Source organism: Rhea pennata, chromosome Z (assembly GCF_028389875.1).
Source record: "Rhea pennata isolate bPtePen1 chromosome Z, bPtePen1.pri, whole genome shotgun sequence".
Lineage (NCBI taxonomy): Eukaryota > Metazoa > Chordata > Aves > Rheiformes > Rheidae > Rhea > Rhea pennata.
Genome location: NC_084702.1, coordinates 23,582,183 through 23,599,912, shown reverse-complemented (window position 1 = coordinate 23,599,912; position 17,730 = coordinate 23,582,183). Strand labels below are relative to the sequence as shown.

Here is a 17,730-nt window from a genome sequence, read left to right as displayed (position 1 = left end):
GTTCGTTTCTAACTATTCTCCTGTCTCTGTTTATTCCATGCTAAGCAGATGGCCCAGAAATTAGCCAAAAGCAGGAAGAAGGTGCAGTACAAACTCCATCAGCTTGATGTTATGCCTGTTCTTTTGTTCTTCTGGGAGGGATTTTTCCCTTCTTTTAATTTTATGCTTTTATTTTCTGCATCCAGCAAGTTTTTGTTTAGGCTTATTTCGGAGCCACCATACAAGTTGACATTTCTCAGAAATCAGTTGCCTGGTTGGCTGTTCTTCTTCTTCTTCTTTTTTCTTTTTCTTTTTCTTTCTTTTTTTTTTTTTTTTTTTTTTTTTTTTTTTTTTTTTTTTTGTTGCTTATCATGAGCCATTTCATGTTAGGAATAGGTTAAAGATTGGATTTATCAAATGGTTACAGGCAGTACCCAAAATGAATACTAGAGAAACAGCACTGACATGATAAAGGTTTTAACTCTGTAAAATAGTAGCTGAAACAATGTCTTTTTTATCCCTCTATAAAGAGTGTTTTGCTTGATTCACAGATGTGTCAAATTGCTGGATGCAAAAAAGAAAAAAGTGTACGTGTATATACACAATAGTATACTGAGATTGACTGATCTAGTAATAAGTTTTGTTTATGGAGTTTTTAAGTGCCTTTTAACAAATTAATTATTTTTAAAATCACAAGAGTTTGCTTTCTGCTTAACAAAGGTATGACTTCTGAAGTGGTTTAGTGCTTGTATGTTGTCTGACTATGAAGACCTTCTTACCAGAACTGCATTATGAATTGCTTAACTTGCACCCACTGTAGTACATGTTTTTCTATTGGTCTGAGCAGTCACTGTTAGCCCATATAGAAACTCTTTGGGCAAGAGATACATGTAGTCCTTTGTATAGCTTTTGTGAAAACTCTTCCGTAAAGTGAGATTCATAATATATGAAAAATGGGAGAATTGTTTGATTTTTGCAGAATCTTTATACAGTTCATGTTGCAGTGAGGTATAACTTTACTGGATCAGGAAAGCAGTTGGGGAGTCTTTTGTGGGATTAATGATTTTTCAAATAATATCTAATTCACTTTCATGTATATGTATATATTTTCCATATCTTTCTGTTTATCTTTAGCTTTTGCAATCTAATACTCTATTTTGCATTGCTGTTCTGGTAACTATGTCTTAGTATGCCCCTGTTTGTGGTATAATATCATCTTTAAGGATTTTACTTAATGTATCTGTTAATTCTAGTCCCTTTATTCCCAGGCTCCAGAAGGTGAATCTCAACCCATGACTGAAGTAGACCTCTTCATTTCGACACAGAGAATAAAAGTATTGAATGCAGACACACAGGTATAAACAAAGAAGCCATTGTTAGTGTTGTAATGATAGTCTATTGAAATAGACTCTCACCTACCTGCAAAAATGTGACCTTCAGAAAGTGCTAGTTCTTGTATTTCCCTCCAGGATTTCTGGTAAGAAATCCATGCTCAAGAACCATACCATTACATGGTGTTGGTCTGGTGTGTTATGCTAGAAAATGGTAAGAGTTGACTGCAGCCAGCCCACTACTTATGAGAAGCAAAGTTATTTACATTACAGAATATTCTAAGTAACCTGGTACTGTAACGCGACAAGCATAGATTGTCCACAAAGTAGTATAAAGCATGTGGTTTTGATAATTTGAAGTTCATAGTCCTGTGTGCATTAGTCCCATATATATCCTGCATATTCAGTTTCTGATATTGAGGTCTTTATGTTCTTTATTCTTGTGTTAATTTACAAAACTTGTTCTTTGTTTCATTTCTGGAAAGTGAAACTCTTGGTTTCTCTCGGCATCTCCTCTTGTGTGTGAGACTTTTTATGAACGTTACTAACATGGGTTTTACAATTGCCATTAATGTGTTTGTCTGACACCAGGAGTGCAATAAGAACTTCCTGAAAACAACTGGTGATGTGAGCTTTTCTACTACCTAGGAAACCATGATGGATCATCCCCTGCGGACCATTTCTTACATCGCAGATATAGGAAATATAGTTGTTCTGATGGCGCGTAGACGAATGCCACGGTCTAACTCCCAGGATAACGTGGAAGCATCTCACCCTTCCCAGGATGGAAAGAGGCAGTACAAAATGATTTGCCATGTATTTGAGTCTGAGGATGTAAGGAATTACTCTGTCTCATGATTGTGGTGGAAATGTAAGCGCGTTTTGATAGGCTTGAAGTCCGTCACTAGTGGTTCTGTGTATTTATTAAGTGTGCAAAATATTTTATCTAAGCAGAGGAACTTGTCTTCTCTCTGCATATTGGAGCCAGACATTTTATTCACAAAGCTAGTATTTATAGAAAAACTTCCCACTTTTAAGTGCCTACAGTACCCTCCAGTGTCAGTGAGAGACAGACCCACAGCTTATATATACTAGCTCAGAAATTCTGTCCATGGCAGTGGCCATGTATCAAATACATTTATTTCTCTACATAACTTCTCATCCCAAGTGTTTCCACAAGAATTGTTGACACATATCAGAAAGGTAGGGTTGTTTGGGGTTTTTTTTTTGTTTGTTTGGTTTTTTTTGTTTTTTAGAGAAGGCTTGAGTTAGAGATTAGGTGATGTCATACAAAAAGCAGTCAAGGAAGTTGGTAGTTCAGGTAATCCTAAAGTATGATAAATGGAGGCACATCTGAGTGAATATGCATGGTGCAGACTTCTTGAGTTAGCTGTTATCGAACTTGCTATTCTGCCCTCACTAATTAAAACCCAGATGTTTGTGGAAGGAAAATAAATGTGTATAGCTTCCTGATTTGATTTTAGTTAAACTGAGTAACTGAAAGATAAAACTAAACATATGTATGTGAGAATCTAGATACATAGTTACCAGTCTCATAATCAAGTTAGCCCTAAAATGAAGTGATGTCACACAATGTTATGTAATAATTTGGGAAGACAGCAAATCTCATTTAGCTCTCAGCCCTTCAAATAACAGAGTATTAACTGTCTCCATGGCAACTGTCACATTAATACTAGTAAGGTGGTTCATATAGCAAGAGGTGGAAGAAGATTTGCTCCTGAGTGAAAATCATGTTCAAGCTAGAGCTGTGATGTCAATTAAGTAAGGCATACTGCCCATACAATAGATGAGGAGGTAATAGTTTTTTTCTGTTTCTTATGCCTGACATACCACTTAAGGTGAAGAAAGACTTGGTAGTTCATTTCAGTGTATACTGAACTAGTTAACAGAAGTTAAGTGAAATCACAATTTTCTTTGGAAAAGCTCATATACCTTCCACTCCATGGATGGGAGCAAGGACTTTCAGATACAAGGTTTTTTGGAGTAAACAGTTGATTATATGTAATGATGGCCTGATTCTGAACTTAGATTCAGATAAATGCTCTGGTTGCAAATGCAAGTACATGTATCATCCACTGCTGAAACTAAAAAGTAAAGATAAGAGCACTGATAAATGTAGTCTTTTACCGAAACTTTGACAGAGAACATAAAAAGGTGGTGTTTTTTTAAAGAGCACGTAAGCTAGTTTTGCAAGCCCCTCAATAAAGTGATGTCCAAGTGGAAAGATTAATGGTTTGGGAGTTTGTGGTTTTGTTTTGTTCTTATGGATTGATATCACTTGATCAGCTGCCCGATTTGAGGCTGTAATTCCGGTATTTCAGTCAGGAGTGTTGGATGGACATTGCTAGACTCTTTTACTGGCTGACTGGAGATTTAATTGCCAGATGCCAGAGGCAGTGTCTGGTTTTCCTTCTGCCTGTGATAGCCTGACTATGATCCAGCTTTCCTGGATTTTTTTTCCTAGGCTTTTCTTAATACCTTGGCTAACTGGAATCTGTGCTTCCATTTGGAGATCACTGGAATTACTTTCTGTTTGGTTGGATCAGGTCATACTAGTGTCAAATGTGATCCTCCCTGTGCTATTAGATACTAGCTTGGAAAGTACTTGTCTGTTGTTCCAAAGAAAGCATCATTCAGTAGTGTGAAAGTGTGCTAAGAAATTTTGGAGATTATATCAGCTTTCCTTGAGTTACGGTGTAGTTCACAAATACCTTGCAAAAACTGTTTGAAAAATCCAAATAAATGACAAGGAAAAAATACATCCAGAAAGAATTACAATGTAAAAATCGTAATGCCTGTTGTTACCTACAAAGAGATTGCAGCACCGAAAACCCTGTACCTCTAGTGGAGTAGTACAGACTCTTTGTGCTATAAATCTCATATATTTTTACAAATCTCATTATATTTTTGTTGTCACCTTTTCATCTTCTGGGACTGATGAGTAACTAAAAGAATTCACCCAGTAGCTGGCTCGCCATCCAATGTAAGCCACTGTAAGCTATCCAATCAGTCTTGGCCAAAATGTGCCCATGCTTGTAATGGTCCTTATCTACGGAGCACCAGATTTTCAATTGCATTTAAGGCTGAATTTTCAAAAGATCTGAGCTCTCATATTGTGTGCAAATGCTGGTTGTCTGAATTGGGGCTGATCTCTTCTTGGAGAAAATTATCTCCATGTTTGTGTATAAATCTACAGTCGATATTTATCTCCTCTCCTAGCTTGCTGAGCTAATGAGGTTTACTTCTACTGTTTCTTTGCTGTCTTATTCTTGACATAAAAGTGAGTTGATCTGAGCTTTGGCAAAAATAATGCCAATCCAGACACAGGTCTTTTTAATGCCAACAATCATGCTATTCTCATCAGTAGTTTTAGTACTAGCTTGAGTTGTTTTAAGGTAACAGTCATTTTTTTATTTTAGAGTTAGGAACTCTTCCTTTATTAGAGATCAAACTGAACTTAAAAATGCAATTGGCAGCAGTACAGAAACACACCTTAGCCGTGTTCATGCATCCCCAGCACTCCCTCATGCCTGTGCTGCAAGCTGTACTGCCTTCCTCGTCTCTTCCTTCCCTCAGACCAGTAGATAATAACCTTTTGTGTTTTATGAGATGGATATATGAGCTGACATGATGATTTTAAGAGGGGGAGAAAAAGAGGAGGAAATATCTTCTTAAATGCGGCTCTGTATCTTTTAGTAGATGTTTTCATTCTCACTGCTGGCTTGTCAGAGATGACATAGCCTCTGCTAGAAGAGAGAGCCGTCCAGAGCTAGCGCTCTCATTCTGCCACCTCTGCTCCATCAACACAGTGGGTATACCTTCATGTTTATTTTAGGAGTTCTTACCTGTGAAAGGAGGGCTTTATTCATCTTTCTCATTTATAATTGCCTGCCAGGCTCAATTCACAAAACAGGTGAGTGCGTTGACATTTTGTGGGTCTTCTAATATAATTTTCAATGTGCAAATACTTTTTAGAGAGAGTTTCTGTAACTTGATTTGTAGGAAGGAACCATTTTACAGTGTGATTGTAACAGAGAACAGGCAAGATCATATCTAATTTCCCCCCCCCCTTCTCTGGGAACTGTTACAGGCACAGCTGATTGCACAGTCCATAGGTCAAGCGTTTAGTGTGGCCTACCAGGAATTTCTGAGGGCAAATGGAATCAATCCAGAAGACCTTAGCCAGAAGGAATATAGTGACTTGCTGAATACCCAGGACATGTACAATGATGACCTGATCCACTTCTCCAAATCTGAAAACTGCAAAGATGTACGTCTCTTTTTCTCTGTAACAGCACTAGATTTGTTTGTATGAGTTGCAGACACATGCTGGCAGAAATTAGAAAAACATTAGTATTTTGTATAAATGACTTTAGTGAGGACAAAATACCCTTCCGAGTAGGATACCCTGTGGGCAGTTTCTGTTTCAAAAGCAAACTGAACCCAATATTTATCAGCAGTGAAGTGATTTGCCATCTGTTTGTGTTCTTTTTACCAAACGCTTTTCAGACATACAGGACACGTCATGAATATAAAATAGAATATTAATAAAGTAAAAAATCTAAAATGTGTGGAGGCTGTAGTATTTACTACAGTGGTTGATTCCAGATTTAAGAATTATTTTTGCTGAAAGGGTTGGTTGCTAGTTGTTATTAATGAAGATGAGCCAGCACATCATTGCAACACGCAGGTAATGATTTTCCAGTCTGCGCTCCGAAGCTCATGCAGTCTCTTTCTGTTTAGCTCTGCCATGAAAGCCTATTGCACCAGAGTTTCTTCTTCTCCAGCTCCCTTCACTCTTATGCTGATGAGTTCTGTCTGGGATGTTCAGCATTAAACAAAATCTGTGGGTTTAAGATCAATTATTTCATGTTTAAATACAACTGAAATGTAGTAAAATGTGTACCTTATTGTTTTGCCTTCAAATTGGGAAGACAGATTGGAAAGGAGAAACTTTTGTTTGAAATATGTTTTCTTGTAATGCAGGTTTACATTGAAAAACAGAAGGGAGAAATTCTCGGTGTAGTTATTGTGGAGTCTGGCTGGGGATCGATTTTGCCTACAGTTATCATAGCCAACATGATGCATGGAGGACCAGCAGAGAAATCTGGGAAGCTAAACATTGGGGACCAGATTATGTCAATTAATGGGACCAGTCTGGTTGGCTTACCTCTCTCAACATGCCAGAGCATTATAAAGGTAGGGTGGATGTTTCTGGATTTTACACACTTAAAAAAGAAAGTATAGAAGTATGAGTTATTTATTAATTTCTATCAAATGTTTCTGTAGGACTCCCCCTTCATGTGTTACCGTGAGTATACTTGCAGAAGCACACTGCAAATTATATTCCACCAATTTGCTGAGTCCCAGAAAGGGAGCTGCGGCATTTAGTTGCATTGATAAGGATTCTGTACAGAACTTCAGGCTCCAGGAGAATATTTGGTTCAAAAGGAATATATTACTAAATGTACATCTGGAGACACTTAAAACTTTACATGACAAATGAAGACTCAGATGCCTAGTATTACCTTAAGCCATTTTCGTTCTTTAAATGTTTCTTAGGATCTAGCTCAAAGGGAACTGAGTCTTCCCTCCTTCCCCCTTTTCTGTTTTTTTAAATATTAAAAAATATGTATATAACTTTGAGATAAAGAAAAAGGAACATACTTATCCTCTGCAAAAACTACCCAAGTTATTTGAAAATGGAATGATTTTGTTAATTTAGCTAAATGGTGTATTTTACTTAGAGCTTTTTCTAACTGTTGCAAGAGTATGTAATTGCAAAAAGCAAGCACATCAACTGGAACTGAAGAACGCCTGAGGTAGCTGCAGCATAGAAGGGAGTGGGTATTTAAACATCTAAGCTACAAGAAGGGGAGAGTTTCACTAGGGAATTCTGGAGATGCAACTAAACTGAATCCTCAGTTTACTGAAATAATCTCACAGAGTTCTTCCACATCATACCAGGTAGACATGTGATATAATCCTGGTATCAGACTACAAAAATCCTTCTCTGATTTCTAGGAATGTGCATATGAAACTAACTTACTTATTTTTGCTAGTTAATGCTGGATGGTTGTATTCTGCAATAGACTTTTTTTTTGAATTCTGTATTTTTGTAATGGATTGGTTTCATAATACTTGAAATAAGATGTTTGCTATAAAGACTTGCCATTTTGGTTTCCAAAAATATGACTGCTGTGCTCTGAGGAGGAATAGATGCTCAAATCTCTGAGCCTACCATTTTAGATTCAGTGAGTGCAAATGAATCCCTAAAGCTATGGCAAAGTGGTCTTTTTTGTGAAGAAAAAATAATTATATTAAGTATCTCTGTGGCAGCTTCAGTGGAACAAAGCCCACTGCACATTCTTGCTTCATGTTATTTTCAGCTTTGCCGTACTTCCCTGTCCCACTTCAGTGTTACTTCTAAAACTGTGATGTGTTTTGCTCCTCTGTGCCTGTCAGGCTTTTGTTGTGAGGTGATGAGAATCATAGAATCACAGAATCAGTAAGGTTGGAAGGGACCTCTGGAGATCATCTAGTCCAACCTCCCCACTCTGCAGGGTCACCTACAGCATGATAGACAGGGTTGCATCCAGGCAGGCCTTGAAGATCTCCAGAGAAGGAGACTCCACCACCTCTCTGGGCAACCTGTGCCAGGGCTCTGTCACTCTCACAGGGAAGAAATTCCCCCTCACAGTCAGGTGGAGCTTCCTGTGCTTCAGTTTGTGCCTGTTGCCTCTTGTCCTGTCACACAGGACAACGGAAAAGAGTTTGTCCCTGTCCCCTTGACACCCTCCCTTCAGGTACTTACACACATTGATAGGATCCCCCCTCAGTCTTCTCTCCCCCAGGCTGAAGAGACCCAGCTCTTGCAGCCGTTCCTCATGGGGCAGGTGCTCCAGCCCTCTGATCATCTCCGTAGCCCTACACCGGACTCTCTCCAGTAGCTCCATGTCTCTGTTGTAGTGGGGAGCCCAGAACTGGAAACAGGACTCGAGCTGAGGCCTCCCCAGGGCTGAGGAGAGGAGCAGGATCACCTCCCTCGACCTGCTGGCAACACTCTTCGTAATGCAGCTCAGGATATCATTGGCCTTCCTGGCCACAAGGACACATTGCTGGCTCATGGTCAGCTTGTCATCCACCACCACTCCCAGGTCCTTCTCTGCAGAGCTGCTCTCCAGAAGGTCAGCCCCCAGCTTGTACTGGTGCCTGGAGTTATTCCTCCCTAGGTGCAGGACTCTGCACTTGCCCTCGTTGAACCTCAGGAGGTTCCTCTCTGCCCAACTCTCCAGCCTGCCCAGGTCTCTCTGAAGGGCAGCACAGCCCTCAGGTGTATCAGCCACTCCTCCCAGCCTGGTATCATCAGCAAACTTGCTGAGGAGGCACTCTGTGCCCTCATCCAGGTCATTGATGAAGAAGCTGAACAGGATAGGACCCAGTACTGAGCCCTGGGGAATGCCACTAGCCACAGGTCTCCAACTAGACTCCACGCCACTGATGACGACCCTCTGAGCTCTGCCTTTCAGCCAGTTCTCAACCCACCTCACTGTCCCTCATCTAACCCACACTTCCTGAGCTTGTCTAGGAGGATGATCTGGGAGACAGTGTCAAAAGCCTTGCTGAAGTCAAGGTACACAACGTCCACTGCTCTCCCCTCATCTACCCAGCCAGTCATTCCATCAGAGAAGGCTATTCTATTGGTTAAGCAGGATTTCGCCTTGGTGAATCCACGCTGGCTACTCCTGATCACTTTCTTTTCCACTACAGCCTTAGAGATGACATCCAGAATGAGCTGTTCTGTCACCTTTCCAGGGATTGAGGTGAGGCTGACTGGCCTATAATTGCCTGGGTCCTCCTTTTTGCCCTTCTTGAAGACTGAAGTGACACTGTCTTTCTTCCAGTCCTCAGGCAGCTCTCCTGTTCTGCATGACCTTTCAAAGATGATGGAGAGCAGCCTGGCAACAACATCCGCCAGCTCCCTCAGTACCCATGGGTGCATCCCATCAGGGCCCATGGATTTGTGGATGTCTAGCCTGCCCAGAAGGTCTCTAATCCTTTCCTTCTCAACTAGAGGAAAGTCTTCCCTTCTCTGGACTTTCTCCCTCGCATCGGGCTCTGGGATTCCTGAGGGCTGCCCTTAGCAGTGAAGACTGAAGCAAAGGCGGCATTCAGTAACTCTGCCTTCTCTGTATCCCTCATCACCAGGGCCCCTGCCACAGTCAGTAGCAGGCCCACATTTTCCCTAGTCCTCCTCATGCTGCTGATGTAGGTGAAGAAGCCCTTCCTGTTGTCCTTGACATCCCTTGCCAGACTCAATTCCAGCTGGGCCTTGGCCTTCCTCGCAGCATCTCTACATACTCTGACTGCATTCCTGTAATTCTTCCAAGTAGCCTGTCCACTCTTCCTTCCTTCCTTCTTCTTCTGTCTGAATTTGGCCAAGAGCTCCTTGCTCACCCATGCAGGTCTCCTGCCCCTTTTGCTGCCCTTCTTACTGATAGGGATGCACCGCTCTTGAGCTTGGAAAAAGTGATATTTGAATACTAGCCAGCTCTCCTGCAATCCCCTTCCTTCTAGGACCTTAACCTGTAAGATTCCTTCAAGTAGGTCCCTGAAGAGCCCAAAGTCTGCTCTCCTGAAGTCCAGGGTTGCAATCCTGCTTGTTGCCTTACTTCTTTCCTGCAGGATCCTGAACTCCACCATCTCACGGTCACTGCAGCCAAGGCTGCTCCCAACCTTCACATCTCCAACCAGTCCCTCTCTGTTGGTAAGGACAAGGTCCAGCAGGACACCCTTCCTCGTAGGCTCCTCCACCACCTGTGACAAGAAGTTATCATCAATGCATTGCAGGAGCCTCCTGGACTGTTTGTGCCTTGCTGTGTTGTCCCTCTAGCAGATGTCAGGGTGGTTGAAATCCCCCATAAGAACCAGGGCCTGTGATCTTAAGGCTACTTCCAGCTGTCTATAGAAGGCCTCATTGACTTCCTCTTCCTGGTCAGGTGGCCTGTAGTAGACACCCACAACAGTGTCCCTCATGCTAGCCTGCCCTTTGATCTTCACCCATAAGCTCTCAACTGCCTCCTCCTCCTCCCCCCCTCGGCAGAGCTTGATGCATTCCAGTTGCTCTCTCACATAAAGAGCAACTCCACCACCTCGCCTCCCTGGCCTGTCTCTCCCCAAAAGCACATAGCGATCCGTGACAGCATTCCAGCCATGTGAGCTATCCCACCATGTCTCTGTGACTGCAGTGAGATCATGGCCCTGTGATTGCACAGAGATCTCCAGCTCCTCCTGTTTGTTCCCCATGCTGTGTGCACTGGTGTACAGGCATTTCAGAGGTGGTCATGCCTGCAGGTTTCCCAGGAAGGGTGTATGGGGGTCGCCCATAGCCATGTCCCAAAGGCACATCCCCAGCTGCATGCACCTGTCAGAGGCCCCAAATCCCAGCTTGTGTTTTGTTGTCTATCCTGTCTGTATGATACCCCCTGCTACCTAGTTTAAAGCCCTCTTGTGGAGAATATTCTGTACTTTCTCAAAAGCAAAAAGACAGCTTTGCTTTCTCCATCTTCTACAGGCCCCTTGTATACTCCTTCCGTGCTGATAACCTGTGGTTGTTGCCATAGGAACTGCTAGCCATTTATCTTGTCTTTCTAAAGAAAAGATAGTCTGTGTGTTTGCAGGTCTTCATAGCCATAGATCTGAAGCTGTTCATGTAGCACTTCTGGATAACAAGTGAATGAACCTCCGAGGGAAGCAATCTAAGCATACGTTTAAATGTGGCATTTAAATATCGTATAATTTCTTAGGATTATTTTAGGATATATTTTAGGATTTCAGATTTCTTTAGTGTGCTGCAAAGACAGCTGTGAAGAGAGTTCTGTATGTAGAAGAATATCTTGCAAGTATTTCAGATAAGATTATATTATAGATGCAAGCTCTGCTATTAACTGATGATAAACCAAATGTAAACTGACAGAAAATAAGAAGAAACTTAAACTTTCCATATATGATGGTTATTCCCTAGATGTATTATACTACTTACATCTTTTTCAGAAGCATCTAGTGATGACTACTATTGTAAACAGAGCCAATCTGCACAATCTATAAATTAGACATTTTGAAAGATATGCTCTTTCTCTAAAATTAAAGAAAAATCTTTAAGGACTGTATTAACTTTTTTTAAAGAAATACATAAAAATAAATTGTGAGTTCTTCAAGGGAAGTAGGAGAGCGAGTTTGATCATTTTGTGTTCACAGGCCTGCTCTCCTCCAGCTGCCTCAAGCAGCCAGCCAGGCTGGGCTCGGCTCTGCCGGGCCGCGAGGGCAGTCGTTGTCCATGTGACTAGCCTTGAGAAGAGAAGACTGAGGGGGGATCTTATCAATGTGTACAAATACCTGAAGGGAGGGTGTCAAGGGGATGGGGACAAACTCTTTCCAGTTGCCCTGTGTGACAGGACAAGAGGCAACAGGCGCAAACTGAAGCACAGGCAGTTCTGCCTGACCGTGAGGGGGAATTTCTTCCCTGGGAGAGTGACGGAGCCCTGGCACAGGTTGCCCAGAGAGGCTGTGGAGTCTCCTTCTCTGGAGATCTTCAAGGCCCGCCTGGATGCAACCCTGTCTAATATGCTCTAGGTGACCCCTGTTGAGCAGGGAGGTTGAACTAGATGATCTCCAGAGGTCCCTTCCAACCTTACTGATTCTGTGAAAGAAAATACACTCCAAGTCTATTCACCCTGGCAAGATGTCAGCCTGGTGATTCAAGTATTTGATGAGTCTCATTAAACTCTGCAGAATCAGCAGCAGTAAACAGTGTATAGGGACATCAGTGTATTACCATAGCTGCTGCAGGAATGATTTTCTGAATGAACTGACTCTGGAGTCAGTTTCAGGCAGCCATTAATTTCGATGAGACCCAGATTTCGATTTGTATGTATAAAGGAAATTCAGACTTATATACTGGAATTGATAGGTGTTGATATAAAGGAAGATGAAAGCTGCTGTATTTTTTACAAAGCATTTATTTCTTGATGTGGATTTCATTTATATATTGAAGGCTTGAATGCAGCATTTTAGAGTAGAAAAATGTGCGTTCAATTCCATAGTAGATAGAAAGTCTCACGTTGTTAGTGGGTTTATCTACAACGAAGAGCTCTGAACACGTGAAAATATGTACTAGGTCAGACTGCAGTCATCTTCACTGCTGCATTTGGGTTTTCATGGGAGCACACAGCCAGATAGATTTGCTGAGGCCAGCAGGGGATCTAATGTGACCTCTGCTAGAGCAGGGTCAGGTGCATTGCATTGCTTAGGGCGGTGTCCACTCAGGGATAGTAATTCCTCCGGGGATGGAGACACTGCATTTTCTATGGGCAACCTGTGCAAGTGTTTGACCACCCTCACAGTAAACCATTTTTTTTCTCCTTCAGTTTTCTTCTGGTAGCAAAGAGGTCATAATCAGCATAATGTATCTAGTGTAGAAGGGAGAAGGGAAGTGAATTAGGAGCACTACTTGTACAAATGTTATATGAGGAGGATCTTCTGTTTGCTAGACAGAATTGCACATATTCCATTAGGGAAGCTACTTACTTGCAATTGTCTCAGCTATGTATTTAAAGTTTCATTTTCTAGCAACAAATCATATTTTTGGTCAGCAATGTAGACATGTTTCATATTATTCTTATACATAATTTGTATTTTGAAATGAAGAAATTGCCAACAGCATACTAGGTTTCTTAAAACAAGTGTCAGCTTCTTGGCAAGAAGAGTTTGAGAATGCATTGCTCATTTCACTGAGTATCCTGAGGCTTGTCTGGTATGCAGTGATCCTGTTCCATTACAATGCACACAAAGCTGTGCTTATCTAGGGCTGTTTCCATGTCAACATTTCAACAACCGTTTTTTCCAGTGCCCATGTTAAATGTTTTGCCCTGTCTTTGCCAGCATTTTTCACAGTGATTTGTTTTTGCAGGGTTTGAAAAACCAAGCCCGGGTTAAGCTGAACATAGTTAGGTGTCCTCCAGTAACCACAGTCTTGATCAGGAGACCAGACCTCAGATACCAGTTGGGCTTCAGCGTGCAGAATGGGATTGTAAGTCACTTCCAGATAATTTGGGGAAACTTTAACGTGTGTGAAACTTCTTGTTTGTATGTGACAAAGCGGGGAGAAAAAAGCTTCTGTTTCCTTCATTGCTGCAAGGACAACTTAGCACATGTGTTAAGTCTAAGATACAAAAGCTGACTTGGTTAGAATTATTCTTCTCTTTAGTCTTCTGCTTACTTCACAGCTTTGGAGTCAGAGGAGGAGCAGAAAGGCTGTTTCAGGTTAGAGAAACAAAACTCTGGCTAGGGCTGTTTTCAGTCTGCATCATGTCTCTAACGAAGACATTACATGGCCTCAAACCAAAGATGCTGTCTTTGTGTCTTTGATTCTCTTGTAAGGTGAGGCATTTGCATCCTGAGCATTGTTAAACTGTGGCCTACACATACTCTTAAACTGCCAGACCACAACACATCAGAAGTACAACCCAAACAGCCTCTTCTAACAATTCCTTTTGCTCTTGGAAGAGAATGTATAATAGTTCCTCTGTCACTAACAAATTTTACTTTGAATCCACAATCCGTTACTTTTTAGACTTGTTACAAGCATGTGTATTTGAATACCTAATTACAATTTGCAGGCAAAAATGAGTAAATTAAAGCCTCTGTTTCATATCTAGGCTGTGATAAATACATCGTTTTCTTTCCAGATCTGTAGCCTTATGCGAGGAGGTATAGCAGAGCGAGGAGGCGTGCGTGTCGGCCATAGGATCATTGAAATCAACGGACAGAGTGTTGTAGCAACACCCCATGAGAAAATTGTTCACATTCTCTCAAATGCTGTTGGTGAGGTAAGACTGTGCCTTTGCAGTATCACATTATTTCATCATTGATGTCTCTTCTGGGCTGTTGCTCTTCAAAATTAAATAGTGGAAGTGAGCCTATAGACAGCACATAATTTCTTTTATTGTTTACCCGTAATTCTCCTGTGTCCTAAAAACACCCTGATAAAAAGTATTAAGAGCCCACAACTTTAGAGGGCTGGTTGATGCTCTGTATTTTATAAAATCACCACCTGTGATACGTTAATACAGGTATGAAAAATCTCAAGCTTCACCTTTTCCTTCTGTCCTTTATGACCTTAGCAAGTGCCTTCTCCAGTGTGCCACGGTAGTGTGCATGGTCAGAATTTGATTAATTTATCTTATTTTCTCTAGATACATATGAAGACTATGCCAGCTGCCATGTACAGGCTGTTGACTGCTCAAGAGCAACCAGTTTACATCTAAGGCTGACACCTCACCTTCACAAAGTGCATGTTTTTCCTCGTTAGTGCTTGTGTCTCCAGTGCTGCATTTTTGTGTCTGCAGAGACATTTTTTCCTCTCTCACACACACATGCGCGCTCTTTCTCCCTTCCTCTCTCCCTCCCTTTTTCTCCCATTCCCCACCATTTCCATGTTTATGGGGAACAGGGACAATATATCCAGGGACTATTTTGGTTGCATCTCTTCACAGGTGAAGCTTTATGCAGTTCCACATGCAGAATAGGCAAATAACAGCAGCAGTGTTCACAGCTGGGTTCACAAAAAGGATTAACTGTATTTTGTGCTACATAGTCAGTTTTATTTCTGTGGCTACAATTCAACAACATGAGTAAGTGTTGCTAAAGGAAAGCTGACTTTATCACAGACACAACCATAGGGTAAAATGCTCTGTTGGACACCATGCATGTTACTTTGCTTCTCTTCCGTGATGTCCTACGTGTACTGAGCTCAGTGTTAAAGTTTTTTATTTGTAGGGAAAGTAGAGTACCAAAAGGGTAAGTTTCATGCTCAATGAAGAATTACATGCTTATGAAGAATGAGTAAATGCTGCTGTGGTAAAACCAACTGTCCAAATGCACACCTTTTAATTCCCCTCTGTCATCACTTCTTCAGGATAATAGAACTCCAAGAGGTACTCTGGGACTTGTTGGAATGTGTAACAATTGCCCAAGTAATTTGGAGAGACATTTTTTACAGCTGCCCCTTCTCACTGCAGGTTTTTATCTCTTCATTTTCTTCTACTTTGTTTCTGAATGCAACATGTCTTTTATAGTCCCCTGCCTATTTTAGAAGTTAAATGAAATGGGGTTGGGGAGAGATTCTTTAAATATCTACAAGAGAAACAGTAAGGGGTTCTCCTGAGTAGCTACTTTTTCTAGGCTCTTACTTCCAGATTTGGTGCACACAGGCATGTGTGCCAGTGTATATAGACATTTTTAAAATTGTGCTTGCTATTTATGAAGTTTGAATATAAGAGATCTGCATACCATTCTAAGTAATTTTGTTCTCTGAGCCAGTTTTAACATATATTTTTGTCCAGAGACCTAATTGTATCAACTTTTTCTTTAGTTCATGAGATGACAGTGGGAGAAGTAAGGTGGGAATAAATTTATTTATTTTGTTGTGTAAGTAAGTAAGTTGTGGGGTTTTTTATATGTATAACACTTAAAGGATATTTGCGTGTACTATATGCACTTGTATGAAGAAAATAAACTGTAGGAGTATGAAATGTAGGATTTGATTGGCCTCTAGGGGAAAAAAGATTTTGTTTTTTGTCTTTTAAAAGGCAGAAGCTCTTCTTCCAAACAGTACCAAAAAAAATCTTTATTCTCTGTGGCTACATTTTACCAGGGCTGCACACTTATATTTCCACCAAAATTGAATCATACATTTTGGCCAAGCTAATGCCTTGTTTGTTTGTTTCCCTAATGAACAGTTCTTGCTCTGTCTTACAGTGATAGAAAGGCTCAGTGAAATGCAAACAAGTACAGGACAGACACATGCACACAAACACAAACACGCACACATTCCAGCCCTCTGTTCTGGAAATGTGGTGATGGTTGTAGTCTTTTGGTCCTCCACGTGCTGTGGGATGGGCTGTGCGGTGTAAGTGTTACTTGCAGACCACTAATGATACCTAGAGAATTCTCCATAGATCTGTAGATATGAGGGTGTGTGGGGGGTGTGTATGTGCACGCATGCCTGTTTCTGTCTGTGAGAGCCAACGAGCTCTTGCTTTCCATCTGTTGCCAGAATTCCATTTTGGCTTTCAAAAACCATGGAAATCCATGGGCTAATCAGAGAGAAAGAATGAATTTTGTATTTCATTGGGCAGTAAATGTTTAAGGGAGGTGACGGAAGAGTGCATCAATGTTGTAGTAAGTGAATATTTTTTAATGTGGTAGTAATGTACAATGACTTGATTTACTGTATTTCTTGTTATAATTTAATCCCAATTTTGGAATAGCAGATTGCACAAGAAAGTAGTATTAGTATTTACCTCTGCTACCAGATTGATGCAAATACATAGTGAATGACTTGTGAGTATTTTGAGACATTGGTTTATGATGATCATTTGAATTTTTTTCAGAACGTTCCATATATATATAGTAATATATGTAAATATGATATAAAATCTGTGTACAATTCAGAAGATTATATACAGTGCAGCCTTTACATAAGTTGCCTGAGGAAATTCAGCAAACTCATGCAGACAAAGTTACCATGCTTCTGATTCCTGCTATGTTTATGCCCTCAGCTCCACTTGTTGCTTTTGTGGTTCTGTCCAATGCATGTGGCAGGGTCTGGTTCACTTCATAGTAAATCACAAATAGGTGCCTAGCATTAAGGGAGTGAATACTTGCAGGTTCAGAGCCTGGTAAAGAATCTGAGTTGTTCCAATCACAACATCTGCGTAAGACTGCTATGCTGGGAGGTCTGTAGTGTGCATGTGCTCCCAGTAAGTAAGTCTTGTAAGCATTCCCATTTTAGTTTGTAAAGGGAAAGCGTTTTAAGAAGAGTGAGCTCAAAAGGGATAGCTGGCATTTCGCTAGACTAGTGCAGCATTTTGCTAGAGTATATATGTGAATTCTTAATGGATTCAAATGAACAAACTGCTGTTTTACATTCCTTCTTCAGTGATAGGCCTGAAATTCTTCTTCCCTTCTTCACTGCTTCATAGAGTCTAATGAACTCTTCAATGTTTACATTAAGGATGAAATATCCTTTACACTTTTTTATTGGCAAGTTTCATGCTTTTTTTTTTTTTTTTTTTTTTTTTTTTTTAAATCTTGTTCAAATTTTGGGGGATTTCCAGGATTTGTTTGCTGATTTTCTGCTTATTTTCTAAATTAAGTAATACATTTCTGAAGATGGCAATGTTGTTGAGATCTCTTGTACATATTTAGCACAGTACCTAGAATATGAAGTTGTACTATTGTTCTGTAAAGAGGGTGAATAGAAATTATTGTAAAGCGTTGGGAAAAGTATTGTATTGTATTTGTAACAATATTGTTCTTTGTAAACACTTAACTCAAT

At 40.8% G+C, this 17,730-nt stretch overlaps 1 protein-coding gene across 5 annotated transcripts in view; it reads left to right on the top strand.

The window, feature by feature from the left end:
• The window catches only part of APBA1 (amyloid beta precursor protein binding family A member 1), a 93,151-nt gene extending 75,675 nt beyond the window's left edge, over positions 1–17,476 (top strand). For 4 of the 5 annotated variants that reach the window (XM_062600379.1, XM_062600380.1, XM_062600377.1 and 1 more), the window contains 7 exons: positions 1,248–1,334; positions 1,959–2,144; positions 5,422–5,601; positions 6,318–6,530; positions 13,300–13,419; positions 14,078–14,218; positions 14,585–17,476. In XM_062600379.1, the coding sequence (XP_062456363.1) occupies positions 1,248–1,334; positions 1,959–2,144; positions 5,422–5,601; positions 6,318–6,530; positions 13,300–13,419; positions 14,078–14,218; positions 14,585–14,656 (999 nt within the window). In that variant the 3' untranslated portion in view covers positions 14,657–17,476. Of the gene's footprint in view, positions 1–48; positions 82–1,247; positions 1,335–1,958; positions 2,145–5,421; positions 5,602–6,317; positions 6,531–13,299; positions 13,420–14,077; positions 14,219–14,584 lie in introns of all 5 variants that reach the window. The other variant, XM_062600381.1, reaches the window with a different exon arrangement.
• Positions 17,477–17,730: the final 254 nt, after the last annotated feature.